This window comes from Bactrocera neohumeralis, chromosome 4 (assembly GCF_024586455.1).
Source record: "Bactrocera neohumeralis isolate Rockhampton chromosome 4, APGP_CSIRO_Bneo_wtdbg2-racon-allhic-juicebox.fasta_v2, whole genome shotgun sequence".
NCBI classification, from domain to species: Eukaryota; Metazoa; Arthropoda; class Insecta; order Diptera; family Tephritidae; genus Bactrocera; species Bactrocera neohumeralis.
In genome coordinates, this window is record NC_065921.1 from 30660295 (window position 1) to 30677979 (window position 17685).

Here is a 17685-nt window from a genome sequence, read left to right on the forward strand (position 1 = left end):
ACAGTTTTTTTGTATATTTAATATTACTCAGTTAATAGCCAGTATATCCACCATTTTCTGGATTACTTTACTTATTCGTTTGGGCATACTACTGATTAAAGTCTGACTTGTTTCTTTAGGTATTAGTTGTTCGGTATACGAGTATAATACCTACTCCATGCCAAGAAAAAGATGCCCAAACCATGGCGTTCCCACCTCCATGCTTCACAGTTTTTTTGTGAATCGAATGTGAAACTCATTTCCTTTTGGATGGCGCACATTTTTCTCACAATCGTTTCCTAACAAATTTATTTTCGTTTCGTTATTAGTCCTGGTAGCTTGGCCTTTTGCAAATGGCTGCGAACTGTTTGAGCATTTACTATATTTCTTATTCTCCTGCCATCACCTTCGACGACTTGAATGGGTCCTTTTTACAAATAGTAACAATGTGACTATCAAGGACTTCATTCGTTTTTGTGGTCTGCCACGAGTCTACCTTCTAGGTTTTCGCTTGAAAGCATTTTTAACAAAATTATGAGACCTTTGCATTAATTTTCCAATTACCCGAATTGGTTTTCTTTGCTTTCTGAGGTTTGAAACCAGCCGGGCTTCTTCAACAGTGCAATGTGACTTAACTGATTAAGAAATATTTTAATTTATCTGCAGCATTTTGAGGTTTAATGAAAGAAAACTTACCAATTCAGAAACAAAAACTTGAAATATAAGATAAAATTAACTTTGTTTTCACAAAAAAGCAAGCTTTTTTTCTGAGTATTCATGCAAAACTGTCGTTCTGACGTTTATCAGATATGAAATCTCCCACTTTTACTATAAATTATCTATCTTTTAAATACGACTCCAATTTTTTATGCAATTCTAAAGATGCGTTGGTATTATATTATTTTCGTGGAGTAAAGGATAAGTCTTTGATAGTAACATTTTTCAAATATTTTAGAAAGACAAGGTAGAAGACTGATTGGTCTGTATGAAGACGGTTGTGTTAAGTCTTTCCCAGGTTTATCTATCAAGATAATCTGCGACTTTTTCTATGAATTAGGATAGTATCCGATATTAAGAATTGCATTGAAGAGCAAAGAGAGCACCTCTACAGCAATATTTGGTAATTCAATTAGCATTTTTTGGGTAATATTGTCATGCCCTGGTGACTTTTTTGGCTTAAGTTCTTTTATTATTCTAATAATTTCAGAAGATGAAGTCTTAAAAGACTCGACTGACTCATTAGCTGGCTGTGTTGGGTAAGCTGAACAGCTTAAAGTTGTTCTTTGGACAATTAGGTTGAAATACCTTTTCTAGGTGATTTGCAAAACAATTAGCCTTTTCCTCGTCACTTCGAGCCGAATTCCCACCCATGTCTCGTATAGGCATGTTTGAGTCAGTTGGTAGCTTCATGGACTTTTGGGATTTCCAAAGGGAATTTTGCTTGCTTGAATTTGGATGCAGCTTCTTTATACATTTCAGTGTTGAATTATTCCTCATGTTTCAGCGCTTTTTTTAATTTACGTACAGCTGATTTTAACTGAAGCTGAGTGGAAGAGGAGCGATTTATCTGCCATTCTCGTCTTGCACGCCTTTTTTCATTTAGAAGCTTTTCTATTTCTCTATTAGCGATTTTTCTGAAACCTGGGCTTATAGCTTTTGTTTGGTGTTGCTAAGACAGCTGCGTTAGTTGTTATATCATTGAGTTCTCTTAAGCTTTCGTCAATATCTCTTCCTGTATTTATTTTGTGCTCAATATGTATTTATTAGTACAGAAGAGTGATTAGAAGATAGGTCAGGTGTATCAACTGTTATGTGCGATTTATCAACATTTTTGATTACAGCAAAAACAATTAAATCTGGTATTTTGTTACGATCGCTAGGCCAATATGTCGGCTTACAAGGAGATATTATGTCAATGTTATTGTGCCTATTTAGAATAATGTGATATAGCTGTCGTCCTTTCAGATTAATTATTCGGGAGCCCCAATACGTGTGTTTTGCATTGTAATCTCCATCTGCTAGAAAACTATGACCCAGTGTTCCAAAAAAGTCTTTAAATTGGTAATTTTAAACCGATGTGGGCAGTATGTGGCCGTCAGGTTTAAGTTCCCGCAGAGATTTTTTATAGATATTGATGTAGCTTGTAACTGCCCTGTGGCATGAGATTCTAATGCGTGGCGATTTAATCGTTTTTTAACAAACTACTGTTCCACCATGTGCCTTTCCATCTGGGTGGTTTGTAACATAGAGTCTAAAACCCGGTATAAAGAAATTGTTTTTATTCGTAAGATGAGTTTCTAACAATAGCATTACATCAATATTATTTTCATCCAGAAATTTAGTAAGTTCCAATATATGTTGGTTAACACCGTTAGCATTTCATAAACAAATGTTGAACGCATATTTTCAGAAACACACCTAAAATGACGTCCAGCAAGAAATATCGGCTAGGCTCCATCAGAACTACACACAGGTGGATTGGGACAAGTTACACATAACAAGTTATGAACGACCCCTGAAAGTCACCCATTCAAAGTTGCCCCGCTATTTAACATGATTTTCTTCTTCCCAAAGATTATCTTTAGCGCCGAATGCCGGATGCGACGAACGACTAATTTCCTTCACAAATTGGATATCGATAGATTATCTTGGGCGGGCAAAATTCACTCGACCTTAACCCCATCGAAAACTGTTGGGCGTTTCTTAAATCAAAGATGTATTCCCGAAGAAATCTCACAGTAGCCGCACTCAAAGATAACATAAAGGATGTGTGGCGAAATGATCCAGATTTAAAAATAATGATAAGGAATTGTTTAAATAGTATGCCTCAAAGATTGAAGGTTGTTATTAAAAATTAAGGTTTGCTTAGCAAATACTACAAAAATTGAAGTTTTTCTGAATTTTATGAAAAAATTATATTTCAAATAAATATTATACAAAATTTTTCAATACGCGAAAAAATGGGAGTATTTTTAGTTTAAGTGAATTATTTTTGGCTGTGTTTAGTTTTTGATTATTATTAATACTAAGTTAAACTCTTATAATATGGGCCTTGAATTCTATAATAAAACTTTTTATTATTCTATTAAAAACTGCGTTGTAATAAACACTTTAATTTTGATAGAATTACTGTTTACTTATTTTTGACGCTCACAGTATATTCCTCATAGACTACAAAACGGCTTGACCAATTTCAATGGAACTTAAAGACGATTTTAATTTTTTAAATGTTCTTAATTAATTGTAATGAATTATCGTTGCTTATACCTATTTAAATACACGTTCACTACCGCTTCTCCTTGCCTCTCGCAAGCAATATTTAAAACTCTCCCCTTTTGCTTTCAACATTTAGAACGAAGCAGTTGAACGATCTTAAAAGGGATCAAGGAACGAAATGCCACATAATTATTATAGTAATATGTTTTTTTATATATTTTGTTTTAAAAATTTTAAATAAGCTCGAAGGTATCAGTATTTCTCTGTAGAAATTAAGTATTGTAATAATCGGATAATACTCCTCCATTGAAACGCCTGACAAAACATTGAAAAAAACCAATGACAACTTTGCCGACAAACATACATACGAGCTCGCATACATATTGACGCTGAATTGTGCGCATCGTCGTGTAGGGTAGGGTTTTCAAGGAAAAAAAAGGCTTTTTCTGTGAATTTATTTCTCAAATCTGGATTGAGTGATTTTTATTCGGACCTTTTGTACATTATAGAGCACACTTTTGATAATGTAAGGTAATTTTTTCATGCAGAAATATTGAGGCATAAGCCGGTAACAGTGCTTTCCCCCAGAACGTTTTGAAAAAAAAAAAAAACATTTTGCGGTGTTCACCATTACTCGGCTAGGAATTATCGGAAAATAAAAAACCAAGAAAAATTAGTCAAATTATAATCAAATCTTGCCCCCAACGTTCTCTGATATTTTTTTTTTGCATTCAAAAATTTTTGGCGGCTATCTAAAGTGTGAACTGTTATTTTCCAGTAAAAATTCCGTCATTTTGTGGGTGGAAATGAAAAAAAAAATTATTTAATAAACGTTGGGGGCGGTATTTTATATGTAAAAAATGTGTTCAAAGTTTGAAATGAATCGATCAAGTAGTTTTGAAATGACAGTAAACACGGACTTCGAAAAAGTAGTTTTGAGAAAAACACGCCTAAAGCTGCACTTCTATCCCGACCGTCCTCAGCTGTTAGAGTTAGAACGTTAAAGGCCAGGAGACTAATAAGACGATAACTTTAAGAATATTACTTCTATCGACTTAAAATTTGAAGAACATATTCTTGAAATGTTAAACAATAAGATAAGACAAAAAAAATCGATTTTTCGAAAGTGAAAAGCCCAAAAACTCCCCAACCCCCCTTATGCCGCGATGTCTGAATTTATTATCCACGCAAAACTAATACGGCTGTGTATTGTGAATTTTTCATTAATAGAGTATAAAATGAAAAATAAGTAAGTTATGTAAAACAATTTAAAAAAAAATCAATAGTTCTTAAAAAACAATTGAGTTTCCAATTGCGTATTTTGGTTTGGAAATTTATTAGAAATTTTTTAAGTTTTATTGCTTTTAAGCACTCACAACGTTAATACTTTGTAGTGTGCCCACAATTTTTCAAAATTGCTTGGCATCGTCGGGACAAGCTCCCCACAAGCTTATGACATTTACTTTGTGGAATTTCGTACCATGCCTCTTCGAGCATTCAGCACTTCCTCTTAGCAATCTGCATGTTAACATCGCTACTTAAATTTTAATAGGACTCTAGGATTACGTCAATACTCTCTGCACTGAGCCAACACAGGCATCGATTCGAAAGTAAAGGGTTTTATAGTATTTTTGAGAATGTTGGGGTATGAAAAATGGTAAATTCTACCATATATCCTGACCAATGGTCCAATTGTACCAGAAAATGCTGTCCAGACCGTCACGCTACCAAGTCTGTGTTTAACGATCAAAATATCCTAAACAAACAAACAACAAAACAACCTTGGGTTTGTGTAAATAAAATGTGTCTAAGCAAAAAATATATTATATGTAAACAAACTATCAACTAGTAATAAGTAAACACGCTAACTAGTATAAATAGCAATAAGATCCATGTAACAGGTTAGACTTAAGAGCACTAACAAAGAGGGCGATTCCCACGACAACCGGTTCTACGCACCGGAATTGACTCGGATTTCATCCGACCAAGGGCTGTTTTTTCGGCGATCTAACCCCGTTTGGATCGGTGAGTATTAATTTGTGTTTGTCGTCATTAGAGCAATGCCTTGCAGCAGGGTTGCTCCGTATCCTCCTGACTCGCGCTGGCATTGAGTCCAACCCGGGCCCGGAGGAATTTTTCTGCTGCGTATGCGCAAAACGGCTCCATCCAAACTCCACCTCGGTCAGGTGTAACACATGCAATGGATGGAGCCATCTTAAGACCTGCTCAGGCCTTAAGACCCATAGGGAGTGGACCACGCGTTACGTGGCCCCATGTTGCCTGCGCAATATTGCGACACAAGCCTCTACGGCTGTGCAATCCGCACACAGTTCGCGCGCCGCGCCGCCACCCAACCCAAGTGGCCAACAAAGGACCTCCACGGTCCCTAGGAGCTCAATCAGGCAACATAACTCCCCTTCTGACTTGTCCCCCCCCCCAACCTTCATCCCGCTCCAATCCTCGTGCGAGAACCAACCAGCAGCTCTTGGTCCCTCGCACAGTCTGTTCCGTGTGTCAGGCCGTCATACGCCGGAATGTGACATCCGTCAAGTGCAATTCTTGTACTGGCTGGTGTCATTTTTCGACGTGTTCCGGCCTGCGCACCACACGTGAGTGGAGTGACTCATACGTTGCCCCATGCTGCAGGAGTCTGCCCCCGCAACTCACAACAGTGGCGTCGCCAACCAACACCCCAGCGCGACAACCGCCCCTGCGGGTACTACAGCTGCAACAACTTCCACCCACACGTCACTCCCTCACCCCCAGGATCACTCACGGACACCCGCGACAAACCCGGCTACTTCAATTCATGAATCGGGAACGTCTATCGATAGCTGCGGTCCAAGAAACCAAGTTAAACAGCCGCTCAGATCTTCTGAGTTGTGCAGGTTTCAACGTTATACGTAAAGATCGCGAGCGAGATAATGGTGGTGGCCTAGCTTTCATATTGCACAACACCGTGCAGTATCGTCTAATCGATGTAGACATCGACCCCAGGGATACTACCCTAGAATGTCAGGGCATAGCTATCCGGTCAGGCGATGTCGAGCTCGAAATATTTAATATATACATCCCTCCAGTTACATGTTGCCCAACAGGATATCACCCGAATATAAGTGCGCTACTTCGTGGTGAAAACCGTTTGGTACTAGGCGACTTTAACGCGCACCACGATCTTTGGCATTCCTGCCTGTCAAATGATCGTAGGGGGATGGAGCTGGCGGAACAGATTGACGATTCGACATTCTGCACAATGAATGACGAAGCCCCCACCAGAGTTATGGGCACTTGTAATAGCTCGCCGGACATTACCATTGCTAGCGGTGGTCTGATAAACAGCATAACCTGGCGACCTATGCTAACTCTCGCATCAGACCATCTGCCCATAATTATTTCGATCGAGAAGCCTCCTGATTTTGTTTCTGTGGACAACCGCACCTACTTTAACTTTAACAAAGCTAATTGGGTCGGCTTCACAGAATTTACTGAGAGCACCTTCAACGCTCTACCCATTCCTACGGACGTATGCGTTGGCGAACGTCAATTCCGCAAGGTGATCGCAGCAGCTACCGCTCGCTTCATACCGGCTGGAAGAATAGCGGAAATCCGCCCAAATTTCCCAGCCGAAGCAGCCGTTTTAGCTAATGAGCGCGACACCTTACGCCATGCCGATCCCGGGGATCCCCGAATACGGGATCTCAATTTGGAGATTCGGCGTATGGTAAATCAACATAAGCGGACGAAATGGTTAGAACACCTGAAGTCCTGTAACCTCTCCACCGGAGTGAGTAAGCTTTGGGCTACTGTCAAAGCTCTGTCTAACCCGAAGAGACATGACGACCGAGTTGAATTTCAATTCAATGGTCATGCCTCTTCGGACCCGAAGAAGTGCGCGAGCTATTTTAGCCGGCAGTTCACACTGCACCCTTCGGTAGACAAAGCTAAACGATGTGTTAACCGACGGCTGCGCAAAATGCCAAACGACGGCGCGCCACTTACTTTCACCGGTGAGGAGGTTCAGGGTGTCATCAAAAAGCAAAATCCTCCAAATCCATTGGCCCTGATGGAATCAACATGCTAATGCTAAAGCATCTAGGCTCGACGGGAGTAGAATATCTCACCAAGGTACTTAATCTGTCGCTGACCACTCTTCAAATACCCGATGTGTGGAAAGTCGGAAGAGTGGTCCCACTACTGAAACCTGGGAAACCCGCCAACAAAGGGGAATCTTATCGCCCGATAACTCTCCTCTCCCCAGTAGTGAAGACACTTGAGGCCTTGCTACTCCCGACCTTCACTCACCACCTGAGCCTAGCCAGCCACCAGCATGGATTCCGAAAAGTGCATAGCACCACCACAGCACTTAGCGTCATAAACGCCCAGATAGTTCGTAGCCTCAACCAGAAACCACCCTGCGAAAGAACGATCCTCGTAGCGTTGGACCTGTCAAAAGCCTTTGACACGGTCAATCACACAACGCTACTGCAGGACATTGAAACAACTACGCTCCCTCCAGGGTTAAAGAGGTGGACCATGAACTACCTGAGCGGTCGCCAGTCATCCGTACTATTTCGAGGTAAAACATCTAAACTGAGAAGAATTAAACAGGGGGTTCCGCAGGGTGGTGTCCTCTCCCCACTACTGTTTAATTTCTACATCTCGAAACTCCCACAGCCACCAGAGGGAGTTTCCATAACCTCGTACGCTGATGACTGCACGATATTGGCGTCGGGCAATGGAATCGATGGCATGTGTTCGAAGGTAAACAGCTACCTCTCCGATCTTTCTCGTTTCCTCACTGCACGAAATCTAACACTCTCCCCCACCAAATCCACAGCGACCATTTTTACCAACTGGACGAAGGAGTATAGACTTGAGCTTAACATTGCAGTCGACGGCGTCAAAATTCCGACTGTCAATAATCCTAAGATTTTAGGTGTAACTTTCGACAGTCTATGCTCCTTCTCTCCGCATTCGACCGCGATTATCGCCAAAGTACAGAGCCGCAACAAAATCCTCAAGTCGCTAGCCGGCAGCACATGGGGAAAAGACAAAGAAACGTTGTTGGCAACATACAAGGCAATCGGCCGGCCGGTCCTCAATTACGCAGCGCCCATATGGTCGCCTGGATGCAGTGGCACGCAGATGAGGAAACTTCAGACCTGCCAGAATACTGCACTCCGGACCACTACAGGATGTCTCTTGATGTCTCCGATTGAACACCTCCATAGTGAGACGCGTATGCTCCCGGTTAAGGAGCATAACGAACTCCTCTCCAGGCAGTTCCTGCTGGGATGCTTTCGCAGAAATCACCCCTGCAGCCATCTGCTTGGAGCGGAACCGCCTCCTAGGAGCATCAAGAGGTCATTCCTGGATTACGTCGACGACGTCGTACAGTACGCCGACCGGACTTCGGACGCAACTAACTTTCGACAGGTACTGACCGCCATTCACAGTGGAGCCATCAACACCTTCACCGACTCCCTTCCCGTGAATGGCGTTCTTGGAGTTAAACCACCACCCATCGCAGACGAAGAGCTCCAGCTGCCGCGAGAAACGCGTGTGACCCTTGCGCAACTTCGTTCTGGATACTGTAGCAGGTTAAACTCCTACTTATCCAGAATAGACCCTGACATACTCGATGTATGTCCTGCATGCAACGAGTCTCCGCATGACACTGACCACCTCTTTGCATGCCCCACAAACCCTACCCATCTAACACCTCCTCCCTTTGGTCCGACCCCGTCGAAACAGCACGTTTCTTGGGCCTACCGTTAGATGACCTCGACGACAACACAAATGATATTTACCATCCCAACGGGGATTGAATCTCCGTTAAAACAACAACAACAACTACAACAGGGCACATCTCGATAATAGTCTTGACGGTCGGGAACGTTAATCCGGATTAACTGCGCACATTGCGGTTGTTAGCCTACCAATTGTTATAAAACCATTTTTAATTACAAAAACATATCAACACGTTTATTTAAAACTTTTTTTGTTCTGTGAGGCGGCACATTACGAATTATGTTTTGAGTTAACATGTTGGCATCATTATTAACAGTTTTGATGGCATTATACACCATTTTTCATTTCACTATATTAACAATTTTTATCTGGTTCTTACTGTTTTTAAGAATTCCAAATAATTATTTTTTCTATTGAAGAGTAAAATTTGTCATAATATTGGGTAGTCGTAAAAGTCTTTTCGTAGTTCTAATCAAACTTAAACTAATTTTGTTTTTTAAATTTATCATGAACTTTAATGAACCAAATTTGGTCGAGCACTTTTCGCCATTTTTCCGCTACAGACATTATTCCATCAGTATAAAACTTATCTGGTTCCTTGACGGAAAAGTGCGACAAGTAATTTTCACAGGCTTCTCTTGAAACCAACTTTACTGGTAATCCGATGGTGCAAGATCAGGGCTATTTGGTGGATGCATCAAAACTTCCCAGCCAAGCTCTCCCAGTTTTTGCCGAGTCATCAAAGATATGTGTAGTTTAGCGTTGTCCTGATGGAAGATGAAGCCCTTTCTGTTGATCAGTTCTGGCCGTTTTTTTCGATTGCTTGCTTCAAACTTATCAGTTGTTGACAGTAAAATGTAGAATCAATCGTTCGGCCAGATTGGCTGCTTATGTGACGGTCCTGGTCAATCTTTTCCATAATTTCATCGACTTTTTCAACGACAGGTCGACCAGAGCGAGGTGCATCTTTCGCATCGAAATTTCCAGAACGGAAGCGAGCGAACCATTGTTGTGCTACACGAACTGATACAGCATCGTCTGCGTAAACTTCAAAAATTTCATAGGTGGTTTGCGTGGCATTCTTCCCTTTTTTATACAATATCAAAATATAGTGAATTTCTTCATTATTTTCACTCATTTTTGAACAGCTGTAACTTTTGTTCAACTTCCCAGAATTTAATTTTTTTTGTTTAAATGAATCATTCTCCAATGAATTTATGATGAAATTTTACAAAAACAAATTAATAAATGGAAATATCGCTTTCTTACAAATAACATTAATAATGGGTTGTCAAAAAAGTCTTGCGGTATTTTTTTGAATTTTTTTTTTTTTATTGAAATTGAAATGAATTTTTGATGACTCATGCCCAGCTCTTGACCGATGCTACGGCTGCTACTATGCCGGTCTCTTTCGACCAATTCAGCGATTTTATCGCAATTTTCGACGACAGGCCTTCCGGAGCGCGGCGCATCTTCGACCACCTCTGTACCAGAACGAAAACGTTGAATCCATCGTTGTGCGGTGGAAATGGAAACTGTATCGGGTCCATAAACAGCACAAATTTTATTGGCGGCTTGAGATGCATTTTTGCCTTTATCGTACTGTACTGTAAAATATGCCGTATTTTCTCTTTATTTTGCCCCATATTTGCGACGCTATAACTTACGGGCGACTTAAAAGAAACGACAATCAAGCAAACACGTGTTAGCGCGTGAAATGAGCTTTCCAAAAAGGTATAGCCTGACCCGATGTGACGAATAAAACTAGAACTACGCGCTTTCAGCGCCAACTAGCGCAAAGACCGCAAGACTTTTTTGACAAACTATTATATAGAATTTATACCGTACGCATAACACACCTTGAGTATTGTTGGTGACTAGAATCCGAGGCCCCATCAGTTTTCCAACGCTCAAAATCGTAGATTTGCAGAAAAAGACCCCTTTCCCAGAAGCATGTGAGGCGATGTGGTGGCTTGAGGACGACGGCCACTGAACAAAACGATGGTCTCTCCATGTTGTGCAGGTCAGCGACTACGTTGACAGATGTAACCACCGGCATTTGTGAGACAAGTATAAAAAGGCTTTGTTGTTTGTCGATACCAAGAGATAACACTGGCCACCTATGACATAATTTTAAACGAATCGTTGAAGCTTATTGAGGTTAAAACCCTTTTCTACTACGGCTTTGGGAATTCAAGTTAACCCAGCAGAGCCCCTTTTACTACCGGAACAAAAGCAAATTTTCAATTTAATAACAAACCGCCTAGCTAGCGGACAAGAGGGGTATTTTTTTCTTGGGCGCACCTGAGAGCACTGACAAAACTTTCTTGAATTTGCTGCTGGCACAGTTGCGTAAAAACAAGTGCTTGCGCTGCCAGTTGCGTTCTCCGGAATAACCTTGATAAGTGGTGGCAGAACCGCATACTCAATATTCAAGTTCCCTTCCCGCTGAACGTTGCAATATAAGAAAGACCATTTGCAACATCCGCAAAAGTGGTCGTAGTGCTCTATTGCAATGATGAAAATAGGTCGTGTGGGATGAACGCGCAATGGAGCGATTGATCGCAGCTTGCAAGACATTCGGGGAAATTGAATCTTGATGGGTGGAGTGATCGTTTTCCTGTCATGTGATTTCCGACAGACGTTGTCGACTATCGAACAATTTACCGCGGCAGACTAGATAAACGCATGCCTTTCGGCTTCGCTGTTGTGAACTAATCTGCTATCTTTATCGATTTTCCAGTGAGAATTTCATGACATTTCATCGATTGGAAGTGAAGTTATTGCGTTTTAAGTGTCAGTATGTTTATGTTATCGGTGCGAAAATAAGCTTCGAACAAAGGCCAACATTAAATTTTGTTTTAAAATTGGTAAAACTTCCGTGATCACCAGAAATTCCATCGAAACTGTGCTTGAATTCATCAAGAATCAGCCGAAATCATCATTGAAATTTATGGAAATGGAATTGAACATCTCCGAAACATCGATTTATCGCATTTTGACCGAACGTTTGGGCTTACGAAAGGTGTGTGCACGGTTTGTTCCGCACAAAGACTTTTTTGAATAAAATAAATTGATTTTGCCGAAAAAACAATTTGTTCTGTTTTTTTTTAAGTCCTGTTTACTTTGGAACAAACTTTGTATATCCTCTAGCGTTTTTAAATTCTCTCGATCTATCAAGGGTATCCTCCCACAAGTTGAAACTCAAAGTTGGAAACAGACGATCAATCTCGAACATCGTGGCAAAGGTGAGCCAAAAATAGTTTCGTCAGAGCAGGTCAAAAATCAAGATTATGTTGTCAGTTTATTTCGATTATCGTTGTGTGATGCACTACGAATTTCTTCCGACCGACCAAACTATCAATAAGGAATTCTCTTTCACTGTTATACGTCATTATGGGCCGACAAATCTTGATTTTTGCACCGCGATAATGCATCGTCGCATACTGCATTGATTTCTTCGCCAAATTTTTAACCGCAACTACCGTATTCGCCTGATTTAGCTCCCTTGTGACTTCTGGAAATTCAGCAAACACAAACCACCGCTCCGGGGAAACCGTTTTGAATCAATTGAAGACATTAAACGTCAATCGCTTCGAGCATTGAGGGCTATTCCAGAAATTGATTTTAACAATTGTTTTGAGGATCGGAAAACACGATGGAACAACAAATTATGAACAAAGCCATACACTTTTTTTGTTCATATGTAGTAGTATATACTTATGTATAGTACATCGCTTCAAAATTTATAAGTTCAGAGATTTATCGAAATCGCATTTTATTTAGTAGATCCACATAAATCCTGTTTATTTTAAATTGGCGTATATTTAAATACGTCTAAATACTCCCACAAGTATACGTACACTACGTCAGGGATGGGCAAATTTTTAGCCCGCAAAGTTAGCAAAGGGCGAATGAACGAGTTGGGAAAACTTTTCTCAAGTTAGTTAGTTACTTACGGAAAATTTTCACCCGACTTTACCCATTTTAGTCTCAAAAATGTATTGTTAGAAGTAAAACACGCTCTCAAAGTTTCATCAATATTACTCACACCTTGGCCGATATATGCACATAAAGTCATCGGAAATCTTTGAATTAGGTTCACGGCATTCAAGTCTCTTTTTATACACACACATATTCTTATCACGTAAATTTCAATTATATATTAGGTCTTTGTATCCGCCGTTTTTTTTTTTTGCAAATTTAAGGCTTTATTGTATACACAAATTAAATTAAAAAACGGTTACAAAAATGTTATTCAAAATATTGGCCGTCGCTAGCTACTAATTTTGATCATCTTTCTGGCAGCATGCGTATTCCGTGACGAAAGAACTTCTCATCTTCCGAGTCCACCAAATGCACAGCATGACCTTGGCGCCGTGAATGTTCGGTTTTGCCGTCGACGTGGAGGCATGTCCAGGCTTTCCCCATGACTTTCTTCGCTTAGGATTATCGTAGTGGGCCCATTTTTCGTCGCCAGTTACAATGCGATGTAAAAATTCCTTTCGGTTGTGCCTTTGAAGCAGCTGTTCATATGCAAAGAAGCGCCGTTCGACATCTCTTGGTTTCAAGTCGTAAGACTCCTTGTTTCTGAATCATCCCCATGGCTTTGAGGCGTTTTGATAGGGCTTGCTGTGTCACTTGCAACGATTCGGCCAATTCTTCTTGGGTTTGAAACGCATCTTGGTCGAGTAATGCTTCTAATTCAGCATCTTCGAAAATCTTCTCCCTTCCACCACCATGCCGGTCTTCGACTTCATAACGTTGAAACCATTCGCGACATGTTCTTTCACTTAGGACAGCCTCACCGTACGTATCCGAAAGCATTCGATGAGCCTCAGCCGCACTTTTCTTGTAATTAAAAAAAGAAAAGCAAAATTTCCCGCAAATGTCGAGAATTCAGCTCAAAAAGTGACATTTTCAGTTGCGAATAAATTTTGGATGCAAACAGATCTCTACAAATATTTTGTTGGGTTAGTGTTGACACAAATGTCCAAGATCGACCAGTGCTTGACCCCAGAGACATCTATTGGAAAACGGCGGAAGCAAAGTTGTAGACTTAATATCTCACACTTTGACTGATATTTTCGGTAAACTCTCACACCATCTGGTTGGTGAAATTCAATCTTCTGACGTATTTGTTATTGATTTGTCGCGCTTTTAGTAGTTTTACACAGTACCATTATATTGGGAGTGGGCGAATTTCGTGGTAGTATCTTTAGTGGTTTAAGAGAAATAAACATTAAATCTATTAAAGGAGGGCCGCGGCCACATTTTCAAGATGTTTAGCCCAAAAGAGCCTTTTGCTACTGCGATTCCCTCTGCAAAATTACAGTTATTTATCTAAATTTAGTGCTTAATTATGGCACATTATATGTTTTCGTTTAATTGCGTTTTGTGGGTGTGGCAATAGTCCGATTATGCCCATCTACGAACTCGTTTTGCCACGGAACACGTGTGCCAAGTTTTATTATGATATCTCAATTTTTACTTAAGTTACAGCTTGAACAGACAGACGGACAGGTAGACATCCAGATTTCAACTCGTCTCGTCATCATGATTATTAATATGTATGTATAGAACCCTATACCTATGTTGATTAGCTTTAGGTGATTCAAACAATCGTTAGATTAACAAAACTATGTATTGCTATATTTGAGAAATATCAAGTGCCACTACAATCGGGTCTACGTAACCGGAACGGTCACGGATCTTTATCCGACAAAGCACTGTCAAACCGGTATAATCTCTCTAAATTACTTCAGGAATATTTTTCTCGCTAAAAACATCAACAAAATATTCCACTTTTCAATTTTTCCAAATGTAGAATATAAAAATGTGCATCCGCGTCCAACGCAGTGACAAATTGGTTTATCATTCCTAACTTGATCACGTATTAAATCACTGAGTTCATTATTATAAAATTACTTTGGCGTAGATGTTTCACCATTCCAGTCACTTTTTTAGCGAAATCATCCTTTCTGAGAGCAGGCGAATTACTTTTGAAATGAAAGCGAAATTGTCATTGAGTAAAACAAGAAATTAGTATTTTTCTTTTTGATTTATTTCGACACTTGAGATCTGTTAAAGCCTTAAAATCTTGCGTATAGATTCAGTAAGAAGCTTGAGTTAGATTATATATTCAAGAATAACTCCTTACAAATATTCAATATTTTAAAGATCATAGTCATTATAGTGTCGGGGTAACTCTACTGATTTAGTCTTAACCTAAAACATTAAACGCCTTTTTCTGGTATGCATTTTTTTGATAGTTTTGTTTGTCATGAAATTCTACTTACTGAAATTGGCTCCAGTTTTTTCTTTCCTTTTTATGATAGGATGTAACAAAAACAAAAAATAATCAAGTTTTTGCTATTTAAAAAAAAACGGAAATTAAAAAAAAAACCGAAAATTTAAAAAATCCTTTTTATATACAAACCAGGAAATCATTTTCTCTCCACTTCATCATCATGTATTGGTATAAGTAGTATAAAAGAACGTCGCTTTTTCTGTCCCTATGTCCCTTTGTATGCTTAAATCTTTAAAACTACGCAACGGATTTTGATACGGTTTTTTTTTTTTAATAGATAAAGTGATTGAAGAGGAATGTTTATATGTATATAAAATCCATTAATTAGTGGATAAATACTGTTATTTTTGAGTTTTCTAAACTGAACCCTACGAAATTTATCAAAATAATGTACAACACATTCAAAAAGTCGACAGAAAACTCCGCGATGGTATATGTCTATGTCTTATGGATATCCCACAATAACATTTTTTTGTCAATTACTTTTTACGACAAATAATGGCTAATTTTCGGCCGGGGTCGGTGGGGCGTGCCTATAAATAGCGCGTCGGAGGCCGCGGTTCTTCCTATAGCACTTTGAATTTAGCAGCTATCGGACGCGTTTATTATCGGAGCTCTCTTGCGAGGAATATTTAAAGGGAAACGATGAAGTATAAGCGTACTATTTCAAACTGATGCTTTCAAAAAAATTATACAATTGCTAAATATTTGGAATAGTAGAATAGAACTGCGACCAGATACAAAGTGCAATGGATTATAACTGCCTCAGTAATCAGTCTATGAACATTATACGACGTGTATCCCAAAGACTGATGTCATAACATTGCCAGCCGACTTTTTCGTCTTTCCGCGCTTGAAGACCGGTTCATCCTGTGCAGTCCACTATAATGTCTGTCGATTGGACTCCAGTGTGAAATGATGGAGCCGTATTTCTATTGTCACACACCAACGTAAAAATTTGGTTTTATTACGATTAAAGAGCACTCAAATACTTTTCAGAATCGGTTATTCGTTGTTTTTGTTAGATTATGAACTTGCCATGCACCCACTTTGCACAGAGCTTTCGCCTCTTTAGGGCGTCAACTGCCTTCATTGTTCTCGGTGCTCATTTCGTCTCTTTCCAACTTAGCAAATCTCTTTTCAACGGTTGATCTCGCTGGTTAAAAGCCCAAATTCAACAGTTTCCCAAAAAGCAATGATTATTAACACACGAAATGCTTTTATGAGCCATTTTTTTGTAAACTAACACAAGTTGCTTCACAAAAATGCTATGTCTCATTAACTAATGGTTATCATCTAACTAATAGAAATCACATAGATAGTAGTAGTAATATTATGTATGGGTCACCCACAGTAAAGCGTGGACGGGTTCTCTAGTTAATAAATAAATTTTAAAACAATTAATTGTAAAAGTATTCAATTCGGAATATTCAAAAACTGACCGAATTTCGGGGTGTTTAAATGAGTTAAGCTTCCCCCCACTCTACCCGGGAAAAACTGGCGCACCCTAACACATCACACCACACTTAAGAACATCACCACACCCGGCATCACCACACGCCGACATCGCATGCCGCGAAACCAACAAAAAGGAATTGGATAATCGCTTACCACACAATTCGCACGTGAACATTCGTCTACAAGACATTCGATCCTACGCGGGGCCACGTATTATATTCCCCCGCTCCGTACACTCTTCTTTCAAATATAACGTTTTTTTTATACGCATTAAATAAACAATAGTGTTAAAATTATTGTACATTTAAAATATGTGAGCATTTTTATTTAACGATCGTGAAAGTGGTTAGTATGCTGGTTTGGGCAGCAAAGTAAACACAGGGCTTTAGACTAGTGTAAGGTCAACCGCATAATTGCATCCCTGCAACACAAAAGAACGAGCGCACCAAGAACCCGAGAAGAGTAGTCGGAGTAGATACGTCGTCGCGTCAACATCGTTCGTGAATAATCATTTAGTTTTCATTTTATTTTAATTTTCAAAACGAGTATATTATTATAACTGAAATATATAATTTTAAATAATATTGTATGAGATACAATCTTTAAATAATAAATAAAAAAACCTGACAAAAACCCTAAAGATCTAGCATCTTTTACTAGTGATAATAACTTAGTGTAAATATACTTATTTTTATTCTTTACCAACAACATTTTAATTCATAAACTATAATTTAATATTTTTTAGCAACTTAGGAAATGTGTATAAAGAGCGCGGTCAGCTACCCGAAGCGTTAGAAAATTATAGACGAGCTGTTAGGTTAAAGCCTGATTTTATTGATGGATATATTAACTTAGCAGCTGCGTTGGTTGCGGCACGTGACATGGAATCTGCAGTTCAGGCTTACATTACAGCATTGCAATACAATCCAGTAAGTGGAATAATACATTCAAATTATAAATATTATAAATAT

At 39.4% G+C, this 17685-nt stretch overlaps 1 protein-coding gene across 2 annotated transcripts in view; it reads left to right on the forward strand.

Annotated features, from left to right (window-relative positions):
* LOC126756547 (UDP-N-acetylglucosamine--peptide N-acetylglucosaminyltransferase 110 kDa subunit) overlaps positions 1-17685 on the forward strand; it is a 118020-nt gene that overhangs the window by 12324 nt on the left and 88011 nt on the right. For both annotated transcript variants that reach the window (XM_050469687.1, XM_050469688.1), the window contains exon 4: positions 17460-17643. In XM_050469687.1, coding sequence (XP_050325644.1) covers positions 17460-17643 — 184 coding nt within the window. The remainder of the gene's footprint in view (positions 1-17459; positions 17644-17685) is intronic.